Source organism: Mytilus trossulus, chromosome 2 (assembly GCF_036588685.1).
Source record: "Mytilus trossulus isolate FHL-02 chromosome 2, PNRI_Mtr1.1.1.hap1, whole genome shotgun sequence".
NCBI lineage: Eukaryota > Metazoa > Mollusca > Bivalvia > Mytilida > Mytilidae > Mytilus > Mytilus trossulus.
In genome coordinates, this window is record NC_086374.1 from 60,238,825 (window position 1) to 60,259,067 (window position 20,243).

A 20,243-nucleotide genomic window follows, 5' to 3' on the forward strand; every position below is an offset into this window, starting at 1 on the left:
GGAGGTGTATATGTGAGTACTTTCAATATTTCTTTGAGCACTAGATCTGCCAATGACTGACATTCTCATGTTTATCTCAACTTTGTATCTGATTACAGGCTCTGCTTGCCTTGGTGGCTGTTGTAAAAACTAAGTCTCGGCAATCCTCTTAATAGCAGAAAAAAAGTTTTTGTAACTGATTTCTGCACACAGATATTCTGATCTCAGACTAATATTCTTCTTATTTTTGCCTTGTAAATAATATGCTCCAATGTTGGGTTTAACAGTTGTTTACGGCGATAAGAAATCAAACAGAGACATGTTTCATGATTATTTCTTTGTTAGGCTACTTCTGTGCAGGAGTTGGATGTTGATTATTTAGAGTCCAATTTGATGTAAAATGTTCTTTGTAATTTGTATCACCTGGTTTGTATAAGTATTTTTACAGAAACTGCTCATTATTTTTCTACCAGATGATTGAGCTAGACCTATTGGTATTTGTTACACCTGATTTAAATATTTTTTTACAGAAACTGCTCATTGTTTTTCTTCCAGATGATTCCGATAGACCCCCTCTGTATCAACCTCCATCTGAAAGGAAGGATAGTATTAGTGCTGACAAACCACAACCAATACTGGGAAAGAAAAAAACTAGTCTTCTTGATAAGAAAAGAGTTTCAAGTGCTAAAGTTTGTATTCATTTTATATCATATCTTTTGTATTGTTAATTAAGCATAAATTAAAATGGCATGAAAAAAACAAATCTATAGAATGGAATAAAATCATTTTTGTCAAGCCTGCAACTTTTGTTACAGAAAGCTCGACATAGGGATAGTGATCCAGTGGCGGCGTTAGCTAACTTCTTAAAAGATTTATATTTTAGAAGGTAGAAGACCTGGATGCTTCATACTTTGTATATAGATGCCTCATGTTATGAAGTGTCCGTCAGTCACATGTCCAATGTCTTTGACCTCATTTTCATGGTTCAGTAACCACTTGAAAAAAAAGTTCAGATTTTTTGTAATGTTAAATTCTCTCTTATTTTAAGTAATAGGATAACTATATTTGGTATGTGCGTACCTTGCAAGGTCCTCATGCCCGTCAGACAGTTTTCACTTGACCTCGACCTCATTTCAGGGATCAGTGAACAAGGTTAAGTTTTGGTGGTAAAGTCCATATCTCAGATACTATAAGCAATAGGTCTAGTATATTCAGTGTATGGAAGGACTGTAAGGTGTACATGTCCAACTGGTAGGTGTCATCTGACCTTGACCTCATTTTCATGGTTCAGTGGTTATAGTTAAGTTTTTGTGTTTTGGGTTGTTTTTCTCATACTTTATGCAATAGGTCTACTATATTTGTTGTATGGAATGATTGTAAGGTGTACATGTCTAGCGGGCAAATGTCATCTGACCTTGACCTCATTTGATGGTTCAGTGGTCAAAGTTAAGTTTTTGAGTTTTGGTCTATTTATCTAATACTACCGGGTATATGCGATAGGTCAACTATATTTGGTGTATGGAAATGTTTTATGATCTATATGTCAGTCGCGTAGGTTTTATTTGACCTTGACCTCATTTTTATGGTTCCTTTCTCAGTTTTTGTGGTTTGGTCCGTTGTTCTTAATCTATGAGCAATAGGTCAACTATATTTGTTGTATGGAAGAACTGTTAAAATGTCTGCCTGGCATTGTTCATCTGACCTTGACCTCATTTTCATGGTTCATTGGTCAATGCTTAGTTATCTTGGTTAATGTTAAGTTTATGAGATAGTTGTAATAAAGCTTTATATTTAGGACTATCGACATAATATCAATGATTAGTTTAGAAGACGAGACATTTCAGCGTGTGCACTATTGTTTCAATTTCATCAAGAATTATTTAAATAAAGTGTCAGGTGTGAGACTAAAATTTATTCAAACAACATTAAGTAAATGAGAATCAAAATCAGTTTCACCTGAGCAATATTAGCTCAATGGCTCGTTTCAAGCTATTCATGACTAGTCACACTCAATTGGCTACAGTGATAACTATGTTTTTCATAGGCCACACTTTATATTCTTTACAATACAATTCAAATCATGAGTCAATCAATTCAAACATAACAACTCAATTAATTAAGTTCTAAGATATTCCAAGGTTTATTTCCAGATGTGAAAGTTGTCAGAAAGAAAATAATTATGAACTAAACAAACATGTATTTTTGTCTACAGTAAATAGAAATGAAGCAAAAGTAGTCCCAATACAATGTACAAGTTTGTTGTAAAATTAGTCCCAGTAAAAATTGGCTGCAAAAGTAGTCCCATTTGGCTTCTCCAGTCATTAAGAATTTTATTGGGTCATCAATTTTCAATTCATAAGTCTATTTACCAATAATAATGCCCTAAATCATATTCAATTTTCATCATCTGTAATAATTGTCATTTACTAATTTAACTTTACAGCAGCCATCATATAAAGAAAGAAGTAGAACACCTGGCGATGCATCATCCATTGGTAACCGTCCAACTTCAGGTTAGAATTATTAACTATGTTAGATAGTAAAAACTGTAGCTTGACTTCTGTTTTCCTCTTGAAGTGAACTCTTTCATCTTTTCATCAGAACTTTGGCTGTTACATTTGTTAGTCAGTATGTTATAGGCTGTTATCCTTCTTAGATTGGAATAGTCAAATTCATTCATTTCTAAAAATTCTTTCATTTTATTCTCTCATAAATAATTGTTTTCTTGCATTCATTAAGAACTCATATTTTGTTTGCACTTTGAATCAATATACCAGACTAAGGAGTGTCAGTTATGTATAAGAAAGTGCATTGTGTACCTAAGTGCCAAGTTTTGATTTCTTTTTACTTTTTTTTTTAACATGTTTTGTCCAATTATACTTTCATCACCATTAAAAATTTGTTATTTTTTTTAATTTTAAGCTATATTTTTTTATTGTCAAGCTATATTTTTTTACTGTCAACAGTGGTCATGCTATATTTTTAATTGTCAAGCTATATTTTTTTACTGTCAACAGTGGTCAAGCTATATTTTTAATTGTCAAGCTATATTTTTTTATTTTCAGTCAATATGTTCTAGTTGTAAAGCTATATATCCTTTCTTTAACCAATTGTCGTTAAGCAAATACACAGAAAATTTTAAAAAAAAACAAACTGAAAAAGTAATTATTGTCTTATGCCAATTTGCATTTTAGAGCGATCAGTGTTACCAACATTGGTGTATAGAAAATAAAAATATCAGCTAAGTATTTGGAGTGAACCATGGCACAGAATAGTGAAATTTTCTATTGTAGTGGACCAGAATCAGTACATTAACTGTCCTTTAGTTTATAGATAATGTACAATATCACCAGAGAGAAAAAATATATTTTGTTTATTTAGAAAAACATCACTGTTTTGTTTAACAGTTTGATTTTGATATAAGCTTGATTTTTTTGAAAGTTTGCATTGTTTTTTCTCATTCAATTCATTGCATATTATTGTTGTGTTATAAACACATTTTAGTTGTGAATAAATGTATTTCAAATGCATTTTTAGCTCACCTGGCCCGAAGGGCCAAGTGAGCTTTTCTCATCACTTGGCGTCCGTCGTCCGTCGTCCGTCGTCGTCCGTCGTCGTCCGTCGTCCGTCGTCGTCGTCGTCGTCGTCCGTCGTCGTTAACTTTTACAAAAATCTTCTCCTCTGAAACTACTGGGCCAAATCAAACCAAACTTGGCCACAATCATCATTGGGGTATCTAGTTTAAAAAATGTGTGGCGTGACCCGGTCAACCAACCAAGATGGCCGCCACGGCTAAAAATAGAACATAGGGGTAAAATGCAGTTTTTGGCTTATAACTCAAAAACCAAAGCATTTAGAGCAAATCTGACATGGGGTAAAAATGTTTATCAGGTCAAGATCTATCTGCCCTGAAATTTTCAGATGAATCGGTCAATCGGTTGTTGGGTTGCTGCCCCTGAATTGGTAATTTTGAAGAAATTTTGCTGTTTTTGGTTATTATCTTGAATATTATTATAGTTAGAGATAAACTGTAAACAGCAATAATGTTCAGCAAAGTAAGATCTACAAATAAGTCAACATGACCAAAATGGTCAGTTGACCCGTTTAGGAGTTATTGCCCTTTATAGTCAATTTTTAACCATTTTTCGTTAATTAAAGTAATCTTTTACAAAAATCTTCTCCTCTGAAACTACTTGGCCAAATTAATCCAAACTTGGCCACAATCATCTTTGGGGTATCTAGTTTAAAAAATGTGTGGCGTGACCTGGTCAACCAACCAAGATGGCCGCCACGGCTAAAAATAGAACAAAGGGGTAAAATGCAGTTTTTGGCTTATAACTCAAAAACCAAAGCATTTTGAGGAAATCTGACATGGGATAAAAATGTTTATCAGGTCAAGATCTATCTGCCTTAAAATTTCAGATGAATCGGTCAATTGGTTGTTGGGTTGCTGCCCCTGAATTGGTAATTTTGAGGAAATTTTGCTGTTTTTGGTTATTATCTTGAATATAATTATAGATAGAGATAAACTGTAAACAGCAATAATGTTCAGCAAAGTAAGATCTACAAATAAGTCAACATGACCAAAATGGTCAGTTGACCCGTTTAGGAGTTATTGCCCTTTATAGTCAATTTTTAACCATTTTTCGTAAATTAAAGTAATCTTTTACAAAAATCTTCTCCTCTGAAACTACTTGGCCAAATTAATCCAAACTTGGCCACAATCATCTTTGGGGTATCTAGTTTAAAAAATGTGTGGCGTGACCTGGTCAACCAACCAAGATGGCCGCCACTGCTAAAAATAGAACATAGGGGTAAAATGCAGTTTTTGGCTTATAACTCAAAAACCAAAGCATTTTGAGGAAATCTGACAAGGGATAAAAATGTTTATCAGGTCAAGAACTATCTGCCCTGAAATTTTCAGATGAATCGGTCAATCGGTTGTTGGGTTGCCGCCCCTGAATTGGTAATTTTGAGGAAATTTTGCTGTTTTTGGTTATTATCTTGAATATTATTATAGATAGAGATAAATTGTAAACAGCAATAAAGTTCAGCAAAGTAAGATCTACAAATAAGTCAACATGACCAAAATGGTCAGTTGACCCCTTTAGGAGTTATTGCCCTTTATAGTCAATCTTTAACCATTTTTCATAAATCTAAGTTATCTTTTACAAAATCTCCACTGAAACTACTAGGCCACAATCATCTTTGGGGTATCTAGTTTGAAAAATGTGTCCGATGACCTGGCCATTCAACCAAGATGGCCGCCACGGCTAAAAATAGAACATAGGGGTAAAATGCAGTTTTTTGCTTATAACTATGAAACCAAAGCATCTAGAGCAAATCTGACAAGAAGTTAAATTGTTAATCAAGTCAATATCTATCTGCCCTGAATTTTTCAGATGAATTGGACAACTGGTTGTTGGGTTGCTGCCCTCCAATTGGTAATTTTTAAAGAAATTTTGCCGTTTTTGGTTATCTTGAATACTATTATAGATAGCGATAAACTGTAAACAGCAATAATGTTCAGCAAAGTAAGATCTACAAATAAGTCAACATGACCTAAATGGTCAATTGACCCCTTAAGGAGTTATTGCCCTTTATAGTCAATTTTTAACAATTTTCATTAATTTGGTAAATTTATGTAAATTTTTACCAAATATAGTTCTCTGTTACTAATGGGCAAAGTTCATGATAGATATAATTGTAAGAAGCAAAATAGTTCAGTAAAGTAAGAACTTCAAACACATCACCATCACCAAAATACAATTTTGTCATGAATCCATTTGTGTCCTTTGTTTAATATGCACATAGACCAAGGTGAGCGACACAGGCTCTTTAGAGCCTCTAGTTTTGTTGTATGAATGAAGGAAGAAGATGTGAGGTTTATGTCAATGAGACAGCAGCCTATCCATTTAAAATAGCAAAACATGTAAAGAGGAGAACATAAATATTTTTTTCCCAGTACAACTATTAATAACTGAATACATAAATAATAATGTAAATGTAAGATAAAACATAAACTTTCCCTTAATGACTAGAAAAGTATCTGTGATAGCTGTTTAGCAAAAACATAAGAATTCAATAATTTTTAGGATAATATAAGACCAAAGAGACAAAATAAGTGCTCTAATATGTAAAATTACACTAGAATAATAAAAACTACGAAGATAGCCCTAGGCCTTAGTCAAATAGTAAGTGTATTCTTTTATACTTGGGGAGGCTGACAAGTTGCTGCATGGTTAAGTCACATAAAATAAAGAAATAGATAAATTGTGTTTTACAATTGGTAACATTAATGCCATGTTAAAGAATTTATTTTCATTTTATGGTCAACTTATTCATGACTTAAAAATATTCTTCAGCAACAACTTTGAATAAAGTAAAATACAATCTGAACAGAATATTTAAGCTTCTAGACAGTTTCATCGTTTTTTTCTCATCAAAATCAAGGATTTGGATAGTATACAAATCCTTGGTAAACTGAAATCCTTGAATTGGAAACATGGGGTTTATAGTGATTTTGTGAGTGGTATTATTTATCATGATTTTGAAACCCTCATTGTTATTTTATTAGTGCTATACAACCTGTACTTCTATAAACATATTACCAGGTACATATAATAGACCACTTTCGAGTTTATCCGTCACCGGAAAAAACTCGTCAATTATACGCGCCTTTATCACCGTCATTTGTGCGTTTAGGGGTGTCGTCACTTCCGTTCCAATGTTGAGCGAGTGGTTGGAAAACTATAATTCTATATTGTTCGAATTATTCGGCAAATTGAATTCTCAAAATTGACTACCAGCACTGCTGTCATTAGGGAATTGTCATTAAGTACCTACAGAACAACCATTATTTCTAGTTTATTCTACACAATGACGATCACTAAGACGCTTGAAGAACGTAAATAGTGCAGGGATACAGGCGACCCCCTCTATCTGGTAAATGACGTCATAAAGGCGTGTATAATTGACGAGTTTTTTCCGGTGACGATGAACTCGAAAGTGGTCTATTTACACTGCATCCAATTTTCTTAGTTTAATTTTTTAGAACATATTTTCCAATATTCAATTCAGTACTCTTTTGATTTAAACAGCTTTTCAGGGGTTTTATTTTAATGAATCTGTAATAATAGCAAAAATTAGTACTACTTTAGTTTACTTGTTACCTTTTTATAAAACACATTTGGCAGCTTTGATACAAATTCCCATTTTTGTACTTGCACATCTTACATTACCAATACCATGAATATACTATTCCTATATGAATTGAATCATATGTTTAAGATATTGATTGTTTTGGTTAAAAAATACCTATTACAATTAGATATAGAATTAATCTGACTGCAAAGTAAGTTCTACTATACTTAACTCAAGGCTCAAGTATGAATAAACATCATTAGCCAGGAGTGTGAATAGATCAGGGGATCTAGGTAGTTCATTAAAATCTACTTGTAATGATCAATTCATCTTTTCACTCACTTCGTGTCTTGCTACTTCCGAGATGGCTGTAATTAGTAGCCATGTACAATGACCGATACAAGCTATGTACTGTAGTAGGGTAATTCATTGAACTCACCCCAAGTCACTTGCAAAAAAAAGTGAGGTTGTTAGCTTTTGAATCTATTAGTAAGCAAATATTGTCAAGTCATTCCACTATGATTTACTTTAAACACTTTTTATTTCATCAACAACCCTGTTCTTTTATTGACATAACAATGTTTTTAATTATTTATTTTCCAAGAGATTTTTTTATGAAAAAAATATTTGTTGATTCATGGTTATAATGTGTTGTATGATAAAGAAACAAATTTAATTGGTATAAATACAAAAGGTTTTCGTTTTATACAATATGTGTAAGGAGAATGAACCAAAACATTTACCAATTTGTACTGCTTCATACTTTCATATCATTTGAAAACCATAACCATTTTGAGGAACTTTACCATCATGTTATAAACAGCAGATGAATCTTTGATGATTTAACGGTAAAACTTATTATATTTTTTTTCTTTTCTTTTGTAATTATTTTAAACACTTATTGCAAAGGCAATAAAACCCTTTCCCCAAAATCAGTTAGAAATTTTAAAGTTCACATTGGATGAACTCCACAGAGAACAATAGCTATTAGTCCGAGATAACTCTGACATCCGAACGGCTGTTTTGCCAAACAAGCACGACCCCAGCTTGTCTGCCAAAACTGGACTACAATAGCTATTATATTTATTCAAAGGGACAGTTTCATTTGCAAAAAAATATATGTTCCAACTGATTCTTGGGAAAGATTTTTATCTACTTTGCAATATTGTTATTTTGATTGAATTTAACAGTAAGAATTGAGTGTAAATTCTGTAAGTTTAAATTTAAAAGATACATTGTACAAAATTTGCTTTGCAGAAAAGGCAATGCCATTGCAATAAATGGTAGTAAGACACCTTACATGATTATTATTTCCCTCTTTCTTCCTCTCTTTACAAGTGAAATTTATTTATTTTCAGCAAAAAGTGAAACATCCTCAGCATTGCAAGATAAACAGTCAATAGGTGAACAGCATGAAAACGTAAGATTAATAACAATCTTTCATCATTCATCAGTACAAGATACATTTGTTTATAAAACTTCATTATAAATTAAGATTGTGTGGCCCTTTTTGTATGCCCCAATTAATCTGTTTGTCTGTCTGTACCGCTTGAGGTTAAAAGTTTTGATGAAATTGAAGTCCACTCAAATTGAATCTTTGTACATATGTTCCTGATAATAGGATCTTTCTAATTTTAATGTCAAATAAGAATTTTGACCACCAAATTCACGGTCTACTGAACAAAGAAAATGATAGTGCCCGTTTCAGTTTTGGTCAAGATAGTTTTTGGTGAAGTTGAAGTCCAATTAACTTGAAACTTAGTACACATGCTCCTTAGATCATATCAAAAGGAAATCTGTCCAATTGTTATGCCAAAGTAGAGTTTCGACCACTAATTTCATGGTCCACTGAATATAGAAAATCATAGTGTGATTTGGGCATCCATTACTTGAACTATGTACACATTCTTGTTTTTTTGTTTTTTTAATCTAAGGGATAATAGGGTGTAAATGTAATTCAAATATTAGGTTAGATATTACAAGTTTTTTTGTATAGAGTTATTTAGAAAACAGAAATAAAAAGTTTGTACTAGCTTGAAAAATGGGTATTTTAAATTTGTAATAAATCTAAGCTTATCAAATTAAATAATTTTGACCTATTGGGGGGAAAACTTTTCTTTTGTTTAAAGAATGAAAGATTTGTTTCCATAAAGCTGAAAACAAAGTGTTAATTAATTTTAAGTTTTAATCAGTGATAATTTGCTAATTATTATATATTTAGTACCAGCGACCTCTTAGGGTAACATTTGCAGATGACCATGAAGTATTGGTAGGTTATATCAATAATATGGTAGTATCACATGCAATGGACAACAGCTCAAACTACGCTGACAGTTTTACTTCAAATTTTAATTATAATTTGACAGTTTATTTTTTTGGAGAAGGAATTCTTCACCCTTCCAGATTGCCTGAGTTTTACACTCTTATACCCATGTTAAACCAAACATGCAAGGGCTGTATAGAGAGTCAAGGTCGCTAAAAACATCCATCATCACCCATGTTAAAGCATATTCCAACTATTGAAGTGATATGAATTCAATAACTTTTAAAAGGAAAAACATGTTATTCATGTTATCTTATGGTAATTAAGTGGGAAGATAACCCATGTACATATCTGTTACCTTGAAGTAGTCAAGTATAAAAATTTGTAAATAATGAAAAATTGTAACAAAAAAATGTTAAAAATTGAAAGAAAACTGTATATGTTTTATAAATTTATCTGCAGACTTTTGGGTGTTTCCTATCTTTTCCAATTTGGGTTTGTTTATGGGACGTTTATTTTTGCTCAAAGTCAATAAATAAGGGTATAAAGGAGTGGTGATGAAAATATCAACTTATATATAAAAAAAGAAGAATGAATATATTATTGCCAATAAACAATTCTTTCCTACAGACCAATTGACACAGAAATGAACAACTATAAGTCACTGTATGGCCTTCGACAATGAGCAAAGCCCATACTGCATAGTCAGCTATAAAAGACCCCTAAATGACAAATGTAAAACAATTTAAGGAAAAATATTTGCTAATGATTAACCCTTGTTAGGATGTTTCTTTCAGCTTGTAAGTGAACAGAAACTATTCAAGTATGACTTAATCATTTTTTTAACAAAATTCTCTGCATGCACTTGGTCCCAGTTTGCATCAATGCCTACACTTAAAGTGGGAAGTCTTTGTCATAAGATAAACTTTATAAATCTTCTGTACTATATTATTTAATTGTTCTGGGGTACAGTGACTGTTCTATATAGTTTTCAAGTCAACCAAAGTGGATTACTTTTTGATAAAATTTTCTTCTGGTATCCTGAATAATCCTGAGTATGCCTGGAGCATCTGGAAGCAAGTTCTGTATTTTCAGTGACATTAAGTTGCTGTGATTTTAAAGGATGTTTTGACCTGTTGTCCATTAGATCTGATGCTGGTGCTTTAGTATGTAAAGGAGAAGATCTTACATTTGTGATAATGGCTTCCTGTCGCTATGAAACTAATTATGTTTTATATGTAGAGGGTCGGGTCATTAATCAGAGCTTGTTACAATTCTGCTTGGAAAATATATGTCTCTAGCTTATCTGACTTTTCCAATAAGAGAACCTTGTGTCATCAATTAGCAACTGTTGTTTGGATCAATTTAAACCTGTTTAATTACCATTAGAAAACATTCAAATATTTTAAATCTTTGCATTAAAATAATTTCTTCAATGATGCATCTGTAACCTTTGTGTATTTTGCCAGCAGATATTACCATATATTTCGTTTCTAAAAAAAATGCCAATAATCCAATGATCAGAAGTAAATTATACACTAGTACAATGTAACAACAAAAATCTTTTGAAAAGTTCAATCATTATGTGTATTGCATTTACCGTACATGTATGATGACATGAATCGTGTTTGGTTATTGTGAGTCCTAAAAAATTGCTGATTTTTAAAATTAAATCTGAAGGCAAATAGGTCTTCAGTTTTTACATCCTTCAATTTAGGATCAGTTTGAGATTTCAAAAATGCTTAAGAACTAAAGAAAAAATGTAAAAGGTGTATGGATAGTTCTCTGAAATCTCTTTGTTATAGATGGATTATAATTATGTGTTATAAATTATTTTTCTCTATTTCTGTGCAGATAATGATCTTTCTTACAGATATATTATGATTGTGTTTAATGTCATTCCCAGTTGATGTACAAATGTATTGTTACTTTTTCATATGGAACAAGTTTATTGTCAAACTGTTAAAATTTTATTAAATATTTTAATAAATATTGCAGTTCTTGACTCCTGACAGAAAATATTTTTTATAATCATTAACTTGAGGAACCACGTATCTCTTATATTTATGTCTCATACTTAAACATTAATCTAAACCAAAAATAAATTATTTCATGCAGATTAATATGGTAACTGTCAAATTGCACCCTAATTATCTAAAAACAATGCAAATTTAATTTTAGTAGACAACTATATTTTTTTGCTCCATTTTCAGGAAGATATCTAATGTGTGCAAAGTTGATATGAATCCTCCTTTGTACTAGATCACTAAATTTATTGTTCTAGGGGAAAAAACATATGTTTAATTAGGTGTATGTACATAATTTATGTACTCATAATGTTTGCAGTTACACAGTATTAGTTAGTTGTTTCAATTGTTTGCTTTTAAATTACAGCCACTGAGAGACCAAATAAGAGTTATTACTCCTAAGAAAAGTGATTCAAGACCAAATTCTCGAAAGCTTAACGGAATGTATTCACCAGCATTTAGAGATCAAAAGCATCATCAACAAAAACAAAATTATCCGAAAACGGACAAGAATTCAATGATGAAATTTACAGTACCATTAAGTCGTGTTTCAATGCAGGACGACCCAGATAAAACTTCGGAAGTTGTTCATGAAAGTATTAAACGTGGTTTATCATTTGTTGAACAAAGTAATAGTAATTCAATTAAAGTTGAAAGGTCAAGGACGTTTGTAAATAGTGGTAGATATAGGACTAGAGGTCAGAAAATTGAAGCTATGCTAGGTAATAGTACAAAAATTAACCCAGATTTAATACCTACGGCAGTATCGGTTGAAAAATTTAGTGTTCATCAAATTCCACCTAATGCTAATGTAGGATCAACAAAAGATTCTTATAAACCAATTCTTAATGATCTGCCTCCTACAAAGCATAAACACCACAATAACGGGGATGTAAGAACATGTGATAAACATCCAGAAAAAGTTCAAAGTTCAAATGAAAGATTACGAAATTCAATGGAAAGACATCATAGTACTTTAGATAATGTTAGGACCTCATCGGACAGAGTGCATAGTTCCTCTACAAGGACACAAGATAAAATGAGAAACTCACAGGAAATGAAACCATTACCTAAACCTAAACCTCCTAGTCAACAATATCTTAAAGAATCAGTTTCAAACACTCCTCTTGGTTCACGATCTCTACCTAGTCCAAGAACCTCAAAAGAATTTGCTAGAGAATTTGACCACCACGATCCAGAATGGCTGACAAGACGGTAAATATTAGATTGTTTTATTTTTAATAAAAAAAATTTATAAAATAAGATTAGGAGAAATAAATCTTAAGTTTAACATATTTTAACATCATACAGGCATAGCATTTAAGCTTCCATGTTTTCGTGTCTGTGATATGCGTTTGTGATGTCAATGTTTTTGCTAGAGGCTCAGCAATATATATCATAACAAGCATCCTCATGTAATTTTAATTGTCTTTCTTTTGAATTTTGATATGGTCAAAATAAATGTAGGTGGTTGAATTATTGACCCTTGCAAAAGCAGAAGAAATTCAATGACTTGCTGGCTAGTATCTCAGTGTGATGATACTAGGTGGTCATAAACAAGGTGATATACGGTCAGTGATACTAGGTGGTCATAAGCAAGGTGATATACGGTCAGTGATACTAGGTGAATTTGATAGTTCACAAAGTCAGTTACCTCTACATGGAAATACTTCTGTAGTTTTACCATATTTTTTATAAATTTTCATATTAAATGGCTAATTATTTTCTCACGAAGTTCAACTTGCAATTCTAGGTTATTTTTTTTAACTAGGTAGACACTGCTCTGACAGTATAAGTGAAAATCATTAAATGTTTAAAGAAATCCATTACAATGTCCAAATTCAAAATGGATGACATTTTTGAAATGGTATTAAATTTTACTTTCACTTCAGTATAATCACTTAAATAAAAGCAGTAAGTGTAAAAAGTGCAAGATTTACCCCATTTACACTCTACTTTTTCATCAATATGGATCGGTGTCCTAATTTGTAACCTGCTAGACAAATGAAAGCCAGTTTCAAAATACATTTCTGAATAATCCTGTAAAAACAATGTTGTGATCCTTTGACTGTCACCACCAATATATTTAATATCTTGATATTTTAAAGCTGTTTATTTCAGTGTTTTTTGTTGACACATTTCCTTTTAATACCTTATACATGTTTTTTAAGCCTCCATCTCATACCTGAAAGAATGTGTCAACCAGTTTTGTTTTTTTTAAATCATTCTTTGAATTGTTTTCATTTATTTGTTTACCACCAAAACCATTGATATGTTAACCAAATTTCATGCAACTTACTGATAAGTCTAGGTTGAATTTTTGTCGAGCCTTCGACTTTAGTCGAAAAAGCGAGACTAAGCGATCCTACAATCCGTCGGCGTCGGCGTCGTCGTCGGCGGCGTCCACAAATATTCACTCTGTGGTTAAAGTTTTTTAAATTTTAATAACTTTCTTAAACTATACTGTATTTCTACCAAACTTGGACAAAAGCTTCTTTATGATCATTAGATAGTATCCAGAAGTAAATTTTGTAAAAATAAAATTCCATTTTTTCCGTATTTTACTTATAAATGGACTTAGTTTTTCTGCGGGGAAACATAACATTCACTCTGTGGTTAAAGTTTTTGAAATTTTAATAACTTTCTCAAACTATCCTGGGTTTGTACCAAACTTTGACAGAAGTTTGTTTATGATCATAAGATAGTATCCAGAAGTAAATTTTGTAAAAAAATAAATGCATTTTTCCGTATTTTACTTATAAATGGACTTAGTTTTTTCTACAGGGAAACATAACATTCACTCTGTGGTTAAAGTTTTTAGAATTTTAATAGTTAAAGTTTTTAGAATTTTAATAACTTCCTTAAACTATCCTGGGTTTGTATCAAACTTTGACAGAAGCTTGTTTATGATCATAAGATAGTATCCAGAAGTAAATTTTGTAAAAAAATGAATTCATTTTTCCGTATTTTACTTATAAATGGACTTAGTTTTTCTGCTGGGTAACATTACATTCACTCTGTGGTTAAAGTTTTTAGAATTTTAATAACTTTCTTAAACTATCCTGGGTTTGTACCAATCTTTGACAGAAGCTTATTTATGATCATTAGATAGTATCCAGAAGTAAATTTTGTAAAAACAGAACTCCATTTTTTCTGTATTTTTCTTTTAAATGGACTTTAATTTTCTTCCAGTTTACCTTACATACAGTCTGCAGTTAAAGTTTTCAAAACATTTATTATATTCATTAAACTATCATAGATTTTTACCAAAATTGGACAGATTAGCTTCTCACAATCATAAGATAGTATCAAGAGGAATATTTTTATTGACTTTTTTCCTCAGTTTTGTTGAGCCTGCGATTTACAGCAAAAGTAGGCGAGACACTGGGTTCCGCGGAACCCTTACAATTTTTTTTTCTAGAAGACCTATTTGAATTTTTTTATAGATAATGAAGCAACCTTAGAATTCATGAGTTCCCTTTTAGCTATCACTTGGTGTCCGTCATTATTGGTCGTCGTCTTTGTCCGTCTGGTGTTAACTATTTCAAAACATCTTCTCCTCTGAAACTACTGAACCAATTTCAACCAAACTTAAACTGAATGATCTTTAGAGTATCTAAAATAAAGTTTGTATTTTCTGTTTCGTCAAAAAACATGGCTGCCATGGCTAAAAATAGAACATAGGGGGAAAATGCAGTTTTTGGCTTATATTTCAAAAACCAAAGCAGTTAGAGCAAATCTGACAGGATCAAAGTGTTCATAAGAAAGTTCTATCAGCCCTGAAATTTTTAGATGAATCTAATAACCCATTGTTGGGTTACTGCCACTAAATTGGTAATTTTAAGGAAATTTTGCAGTTTTTGGTTATTATCTTGAATAGTATTAATGATAAAGATAAACTGTAAACAGCAAATATGTTCAACAAAGTATTAAAGATCTACAAATCAGTTTATATGACCAAAATTGTCAATTGATCCCTTAAAGAGTTATTGCTCTTTAAGGACAATTTTACACAATTTGTTTATTATGTTTTCCAACTTCTTTTCTGAAACCACTGAACCAATTCCAAATAAACTTGGGCTGAATGATCTTTAGGGTGTCTTGAATATAATTATGTTTTATTTTTTGTTTTGTCTAAAACATGCCCACCATGGCTAAAAATAGAACATAAGGGTAAAATGCAGTTTTTGGCTTATATTTCAAAAACCAAAGCTGTTAGAGCAAATCTGACATGGGTTTAAGTGTTCATAAGGTAAAGTTCTATCAGCCCTGAAATTTTCAGATGAATCTAATAACCCATTGTTGGGTTACTGCCACAAAATTGGTTATATTAAGGAAATTTTGCAGAGTTTGGTTATTATCTTGAATAGTTTTAATGATAAAGATAAGCTGTAAACAGCAAATATGTTCAGTAAAGTAAGATCTACAAATAGGTTCCTATGATCAAGATTGTTGATTGACCCCTTAAAGAGTTATTGCCCTTTAAAGGACAATTTTACACAATTTGTTTAAAAAACAAACTAATATGAAATTGAACACTTAAACTCTTTTAAAAACAAAAGACAAATGTAAAAAAAATCAAGGTGAGCGATTTAGGCTCTTGAGAGCCTTTTGTTTATTCAACATATGATAATTTAAAAAATTATCTGTAAATAAAGTAAAAAATATGACTGCATTTCTGGAAAGAAAATTTGATTACACTTGAATGGTTTTGGTTGTAAAATTATCAATTAACATCATTAAATGCAATAATACACTTTCTGTTAACCCTTTTTAATTATTTATATATTTGGAAATTATAGTCTGCCAATTTGCTTTCATTAGCATTTAACCAAGAGCTAATTTATGTATGTGGTTTGTTTGTGTATTATTTTATTACTTTTGGGTTTTCAGCTTCTTAGATATTCCTACTCGGATCCCAAAGAATTTTTTGTCCCCATCGGGACACGCTAGTGACAGTTCTTACTTCCTGGATATGCAGGAAGCATTTATCCAGCGGCAAAATACTTATGTAAATTCCCACAGGTAAAAAAGGGCAACACGTTTTTTGCTAGCTTCAGTAGAATAGCATATATATCATACTTAAATATATATATTGGAGACATAGGACTCTTATAGTGTAGATAATTTTTTTTAATTTTTATTAACAAAACATTATGCTTAAATTTTTAATCAGTTTTAACTTTTAATTCTTTTTTAATCCCATGAACAGAATATTCATATTAATTAGGAAAATAATCGTAGAAGCCGACATTTTAGCTATTGATTTTTTTTAATAGATTACAGACAGTTATACAGTGTACATACAAATTCTTAATCATCAGGGAATTTCCTGAAGATTTTAAGCCAATTTGTTTTTTTTTCTAATTTTGTAATTTCTTTGAGCAACTTCATTTTGATCGTAGGTTTTGATACCTTACCAGTACTTTTGGTTTTTTACCCATCAAATCCACCTTCCTAGTATTAAAAAAATAGATGTAGCACTTTTTACAATAGTCGACATAAATTTCAAATCAAAAATGCTCAAAAATATATGTAAATATAACAAAGGTACTAAAAAGTACAAAGCTCCTTTAAGGTCAATAGCAAACTTAGCAAGTTCCTAAAAGGCCTGCATGTTACCAGTAATGTATCAAATATCACAGATCAGATTTTTTAAGTGCTTTCTAAAAATTAGAAATAGTATGATTGCTAATGGACAAATACTATTCATTAATACCATAGAGCAAGGATGTAAATGACTAAAGATCACCATAGATTGGTTTTAAATACCAATGGCAATGATAATGATCGGTGATATATTTAAATAATTGATTGATGGGTTGCTTAAAGTCAAATTGCAAATATTTCATGCATATTCAGGATGATGTATTTTAATGATTGAACAAACTTAAAATTGTGAGAATGTATACAAAAAAAAATCTGTGTATCTTTTAGAAATCAACAATAAATAGTTGTGACCCTAATTAATTTTCAGTTTAGGAATTACATCACAAATAACTCTTAAGTTTTTTATGTCTCCAGTTTTTTGAAAATATGGTAGCACTTTATAGATAGCTTGGTAGGTGTGTAAGCTGTTGGGTGTACTTTTCCTGCTGTATAACATCTCTTTAATATTTATCTCAGTCAATATATACTCTTCTATTTTGTGATATAGAATTGATGTCCATACCGTGCACTGACTAGTGTTAATATAGTGGTTAGAAATATGACATTTTGTGTAGTGATTAAATATATGAATTTTTTTAACAATATATTCAATGTAGCTTGCACAAAGTGATTCAGCAATGGTGCCACAAGATTCACTGTGAAGTGGGGTAATTGTTGGTATATTTCCAATGAAATCTGCAATTTTTACACAGATTTTGCATTGGCAAATACCCTGATTCAATAGCATTTATTCAGTTGCTGTTTTATGTTCCAATATGTCATTCAGATTAAGGACATTAAACTTTTCTTTAGAATTAGTTGAAGTTACTTAGTTTTGCAAATTGTATTATCCTAATAGATATTGCTCTCAATGGGAAATTTAAATTTCTCCTTGAAAAAACAATCATTCATTGATTCATTTAAAAGTTGAAGCTGTGAAATAAACAATTTAAGGATACACATGTGGATTTTTAGTTCCAATAACAATTTTACCAATACAAAATAATGACACAATGTGTGTTATGTTGTATTTATTTCATATCAATTAATTTATTACATCTGCAATACTAGTTTTATTGCATATAAGGGAAATGTTAACTGCATTACTATATCTTCTTTAACTATAGAGACTATAGAGCTAAAATAACCTGATATAAAATAATCTGAAATATTAAAGTTTAACACCATGAAGTTGTAGTAAAACCCATGCTGCAAAGTCAATAATAAAAGGCCCCAAATGATATGTAAAACATTTCAATTTGATTTATAAGAAAACTAAAGATTGGTTTCTTCTATCAAAAATACAAAGTAAAACTTCCATATTATAGACTTTCAACCTAAATTTGAACATGATAGGTATATAAAGCTAAGGCGAGACTTTTGATAGTGTGTGCACTCTTATGTCTACTAGATGTCATTTGAAATGGAAGTCACCTCAACTATATCATATAAGAACATGTTCTGTTCACTAAAATTGAATAATTTCTAATAAAGATTTTTTATAATGAATATCTGATAATTCCACACTAAATCAATGATTGATATTAATTAAACCATCTTACTATTTCGAAGCAGACAGGATACAATTTCAGATCACGATTCTTCAAATATGAGACATAATGCAAGTTTTTATTCCTTGTAAACAGATATGATTAGTCATTTTACACCGGATAAACAGTAGAATAAGTAATAAAATGGAGATTGGAAATAGGGAATGTGTCAAAGAGACAATAAATCTGTTTTAGATAAGTCATGAAAAAAAGAATTATTTTTATATAACATTTGATTTAAAAATATTAAAAAATTCCTACTTACCATGCTTGCAGCTAACTGAAAGATAAAAAATATGAATTTTAAAATGTGTGTCAAACTATGTATAAAGGAGCCTCACTGTCAATTATTTTAACATTTTATTGAAGGGTTTTCTTTTTTTCACAACAATCCCAGATTAGTATAGGGTTGAGCATTTTCACCCCACTGCATTGTATATGTGCCTCAAGTCACATAAAATTACTAAAAATCTATGTTAGACAAGGATTTGAATCAACAAGTAATTAAGGGCCGTTTATTTTAGTGTCGTGATGACAATGGACACAGGTCTGAGGTAAGGACACAAATTTGAGACAAATCATAGATTTGACTCTTCCATATATACACAGAAATATACAGGAAAAATGGGTTTGAGTACATGTGTCATTAATTTAATTTTTATCCATATATACAGAGTAAGCCCAGCCAAATCCAATAAGTCTAGTGACTATGACAGAAGCTCTCGAGAATCCTCAGTTACACGACTGCCAAGCATAACCCAGAGAAATAAGAGGTTTAATTTTACAATTTGAAAAGGCCAGTTAGAAGTCTTTAGTTTCTCTCTGGATTTGTTATCTAAATTTTCATGAAATATAGAATTCAATGTAATTTTGAATGTCTAAGAGTCTTAAATGAATATACTTCATATGTTGTTTGTTTTTCCTTCTAATGCTAACAAGGAAAACAAAGTCTTTAGAATAATTATATATAAATACATGAATAATGATTTTTTTACAATTATCTTCAAATCTTATTTAATTTTGAATGAGTTAAATACAATCTTAAAACTTAAGATCAGGACATATTAGATAACAATCATATTTGGTAACCTTGGTGTTCAATTATTCTGACACACCCATTAAAACAAGTTATGATTTATATAAAAAATGCGGAACTTTTGAAACTAATTATCCAAATTTTCTTTATTTATTGTATGATTTTGAAAAAAATTATTGTATGATTTTGAAAAAAAATGAACCTAAAGCCAATTTAAACTTATTTTCAGATTATTCTCACATCAGTTTAACTGTACATATGTACTACCAAAATAATGCATAGGTTTGGCAAAAAACAAACTCATTTAGAAACTTTGTTGGTTTTGATAATCATGAATCAATAATTTAGTATTGAATTTATAATTTTTCAACAACTTTGTTTTTTGATAATCATGATAATAAAAGCTTTATCTAAAAGCTAAGAAAACTCAACAATTTATTGGAAAAAAATGTGAACTTAAAAACAAAATTGGAACAAGAATACATTTTTCATTCTTTTTTTTTTTTTTTGGAATTCTAACTTTGTTCTGGAAATAAAAAATAAAAAAAGTAGAACACTGCAAGGCACTGTTCCAGGGAGAAACTAAAGACATTTAA

General features: G+C 30.8%; 1 protein-coding gene across 7 annotated transcripts in view; it reads left to right on the forward strand.

The window, feature by feature from the left end:
• LOC134707680 (uncharacterized) overlaps positions 1 to 20,243 on the forward strand; it is a 65,682-nt gene that overhangs the window by 27,629 nt on the left and 17,810 nt on the right. For 4 of the 7 annotated variants that reach the window (XM_063567667.1, XM_063567668.1, XM_063567669.1 and 1 more), the window contains exons 16-20: positions 535 to 668; positions 2,423 to 2,492; positions 8,481 to 8,542; positions 11,780 to 12,627; positions 16,306 to 16,437. In XM_063567667.1, the coding sequence (XP_063423737.1) occupies positions 535 to 668; positions 2,423 to 2,492; positions 8,481 to 8,542; positions 11,780 to 12,627; positions 16,306 to 16,437 (1,246 nt within the window). Of the gene's footprint in view, positions 1 to 534; positions 669 to 2,422; positions 2,493 to 8,480; positions 8,543 to 11,779; positions 12,628 to 16,305; positions 16,438 to 19,285; positions 19,385 to 20,243 lie in introns of all 7 variants that reach the window. The other 3 variants (XM_063567671.1, XM_063567672.1, XM_063567674.1) reach the window with 2 other exon arrangements.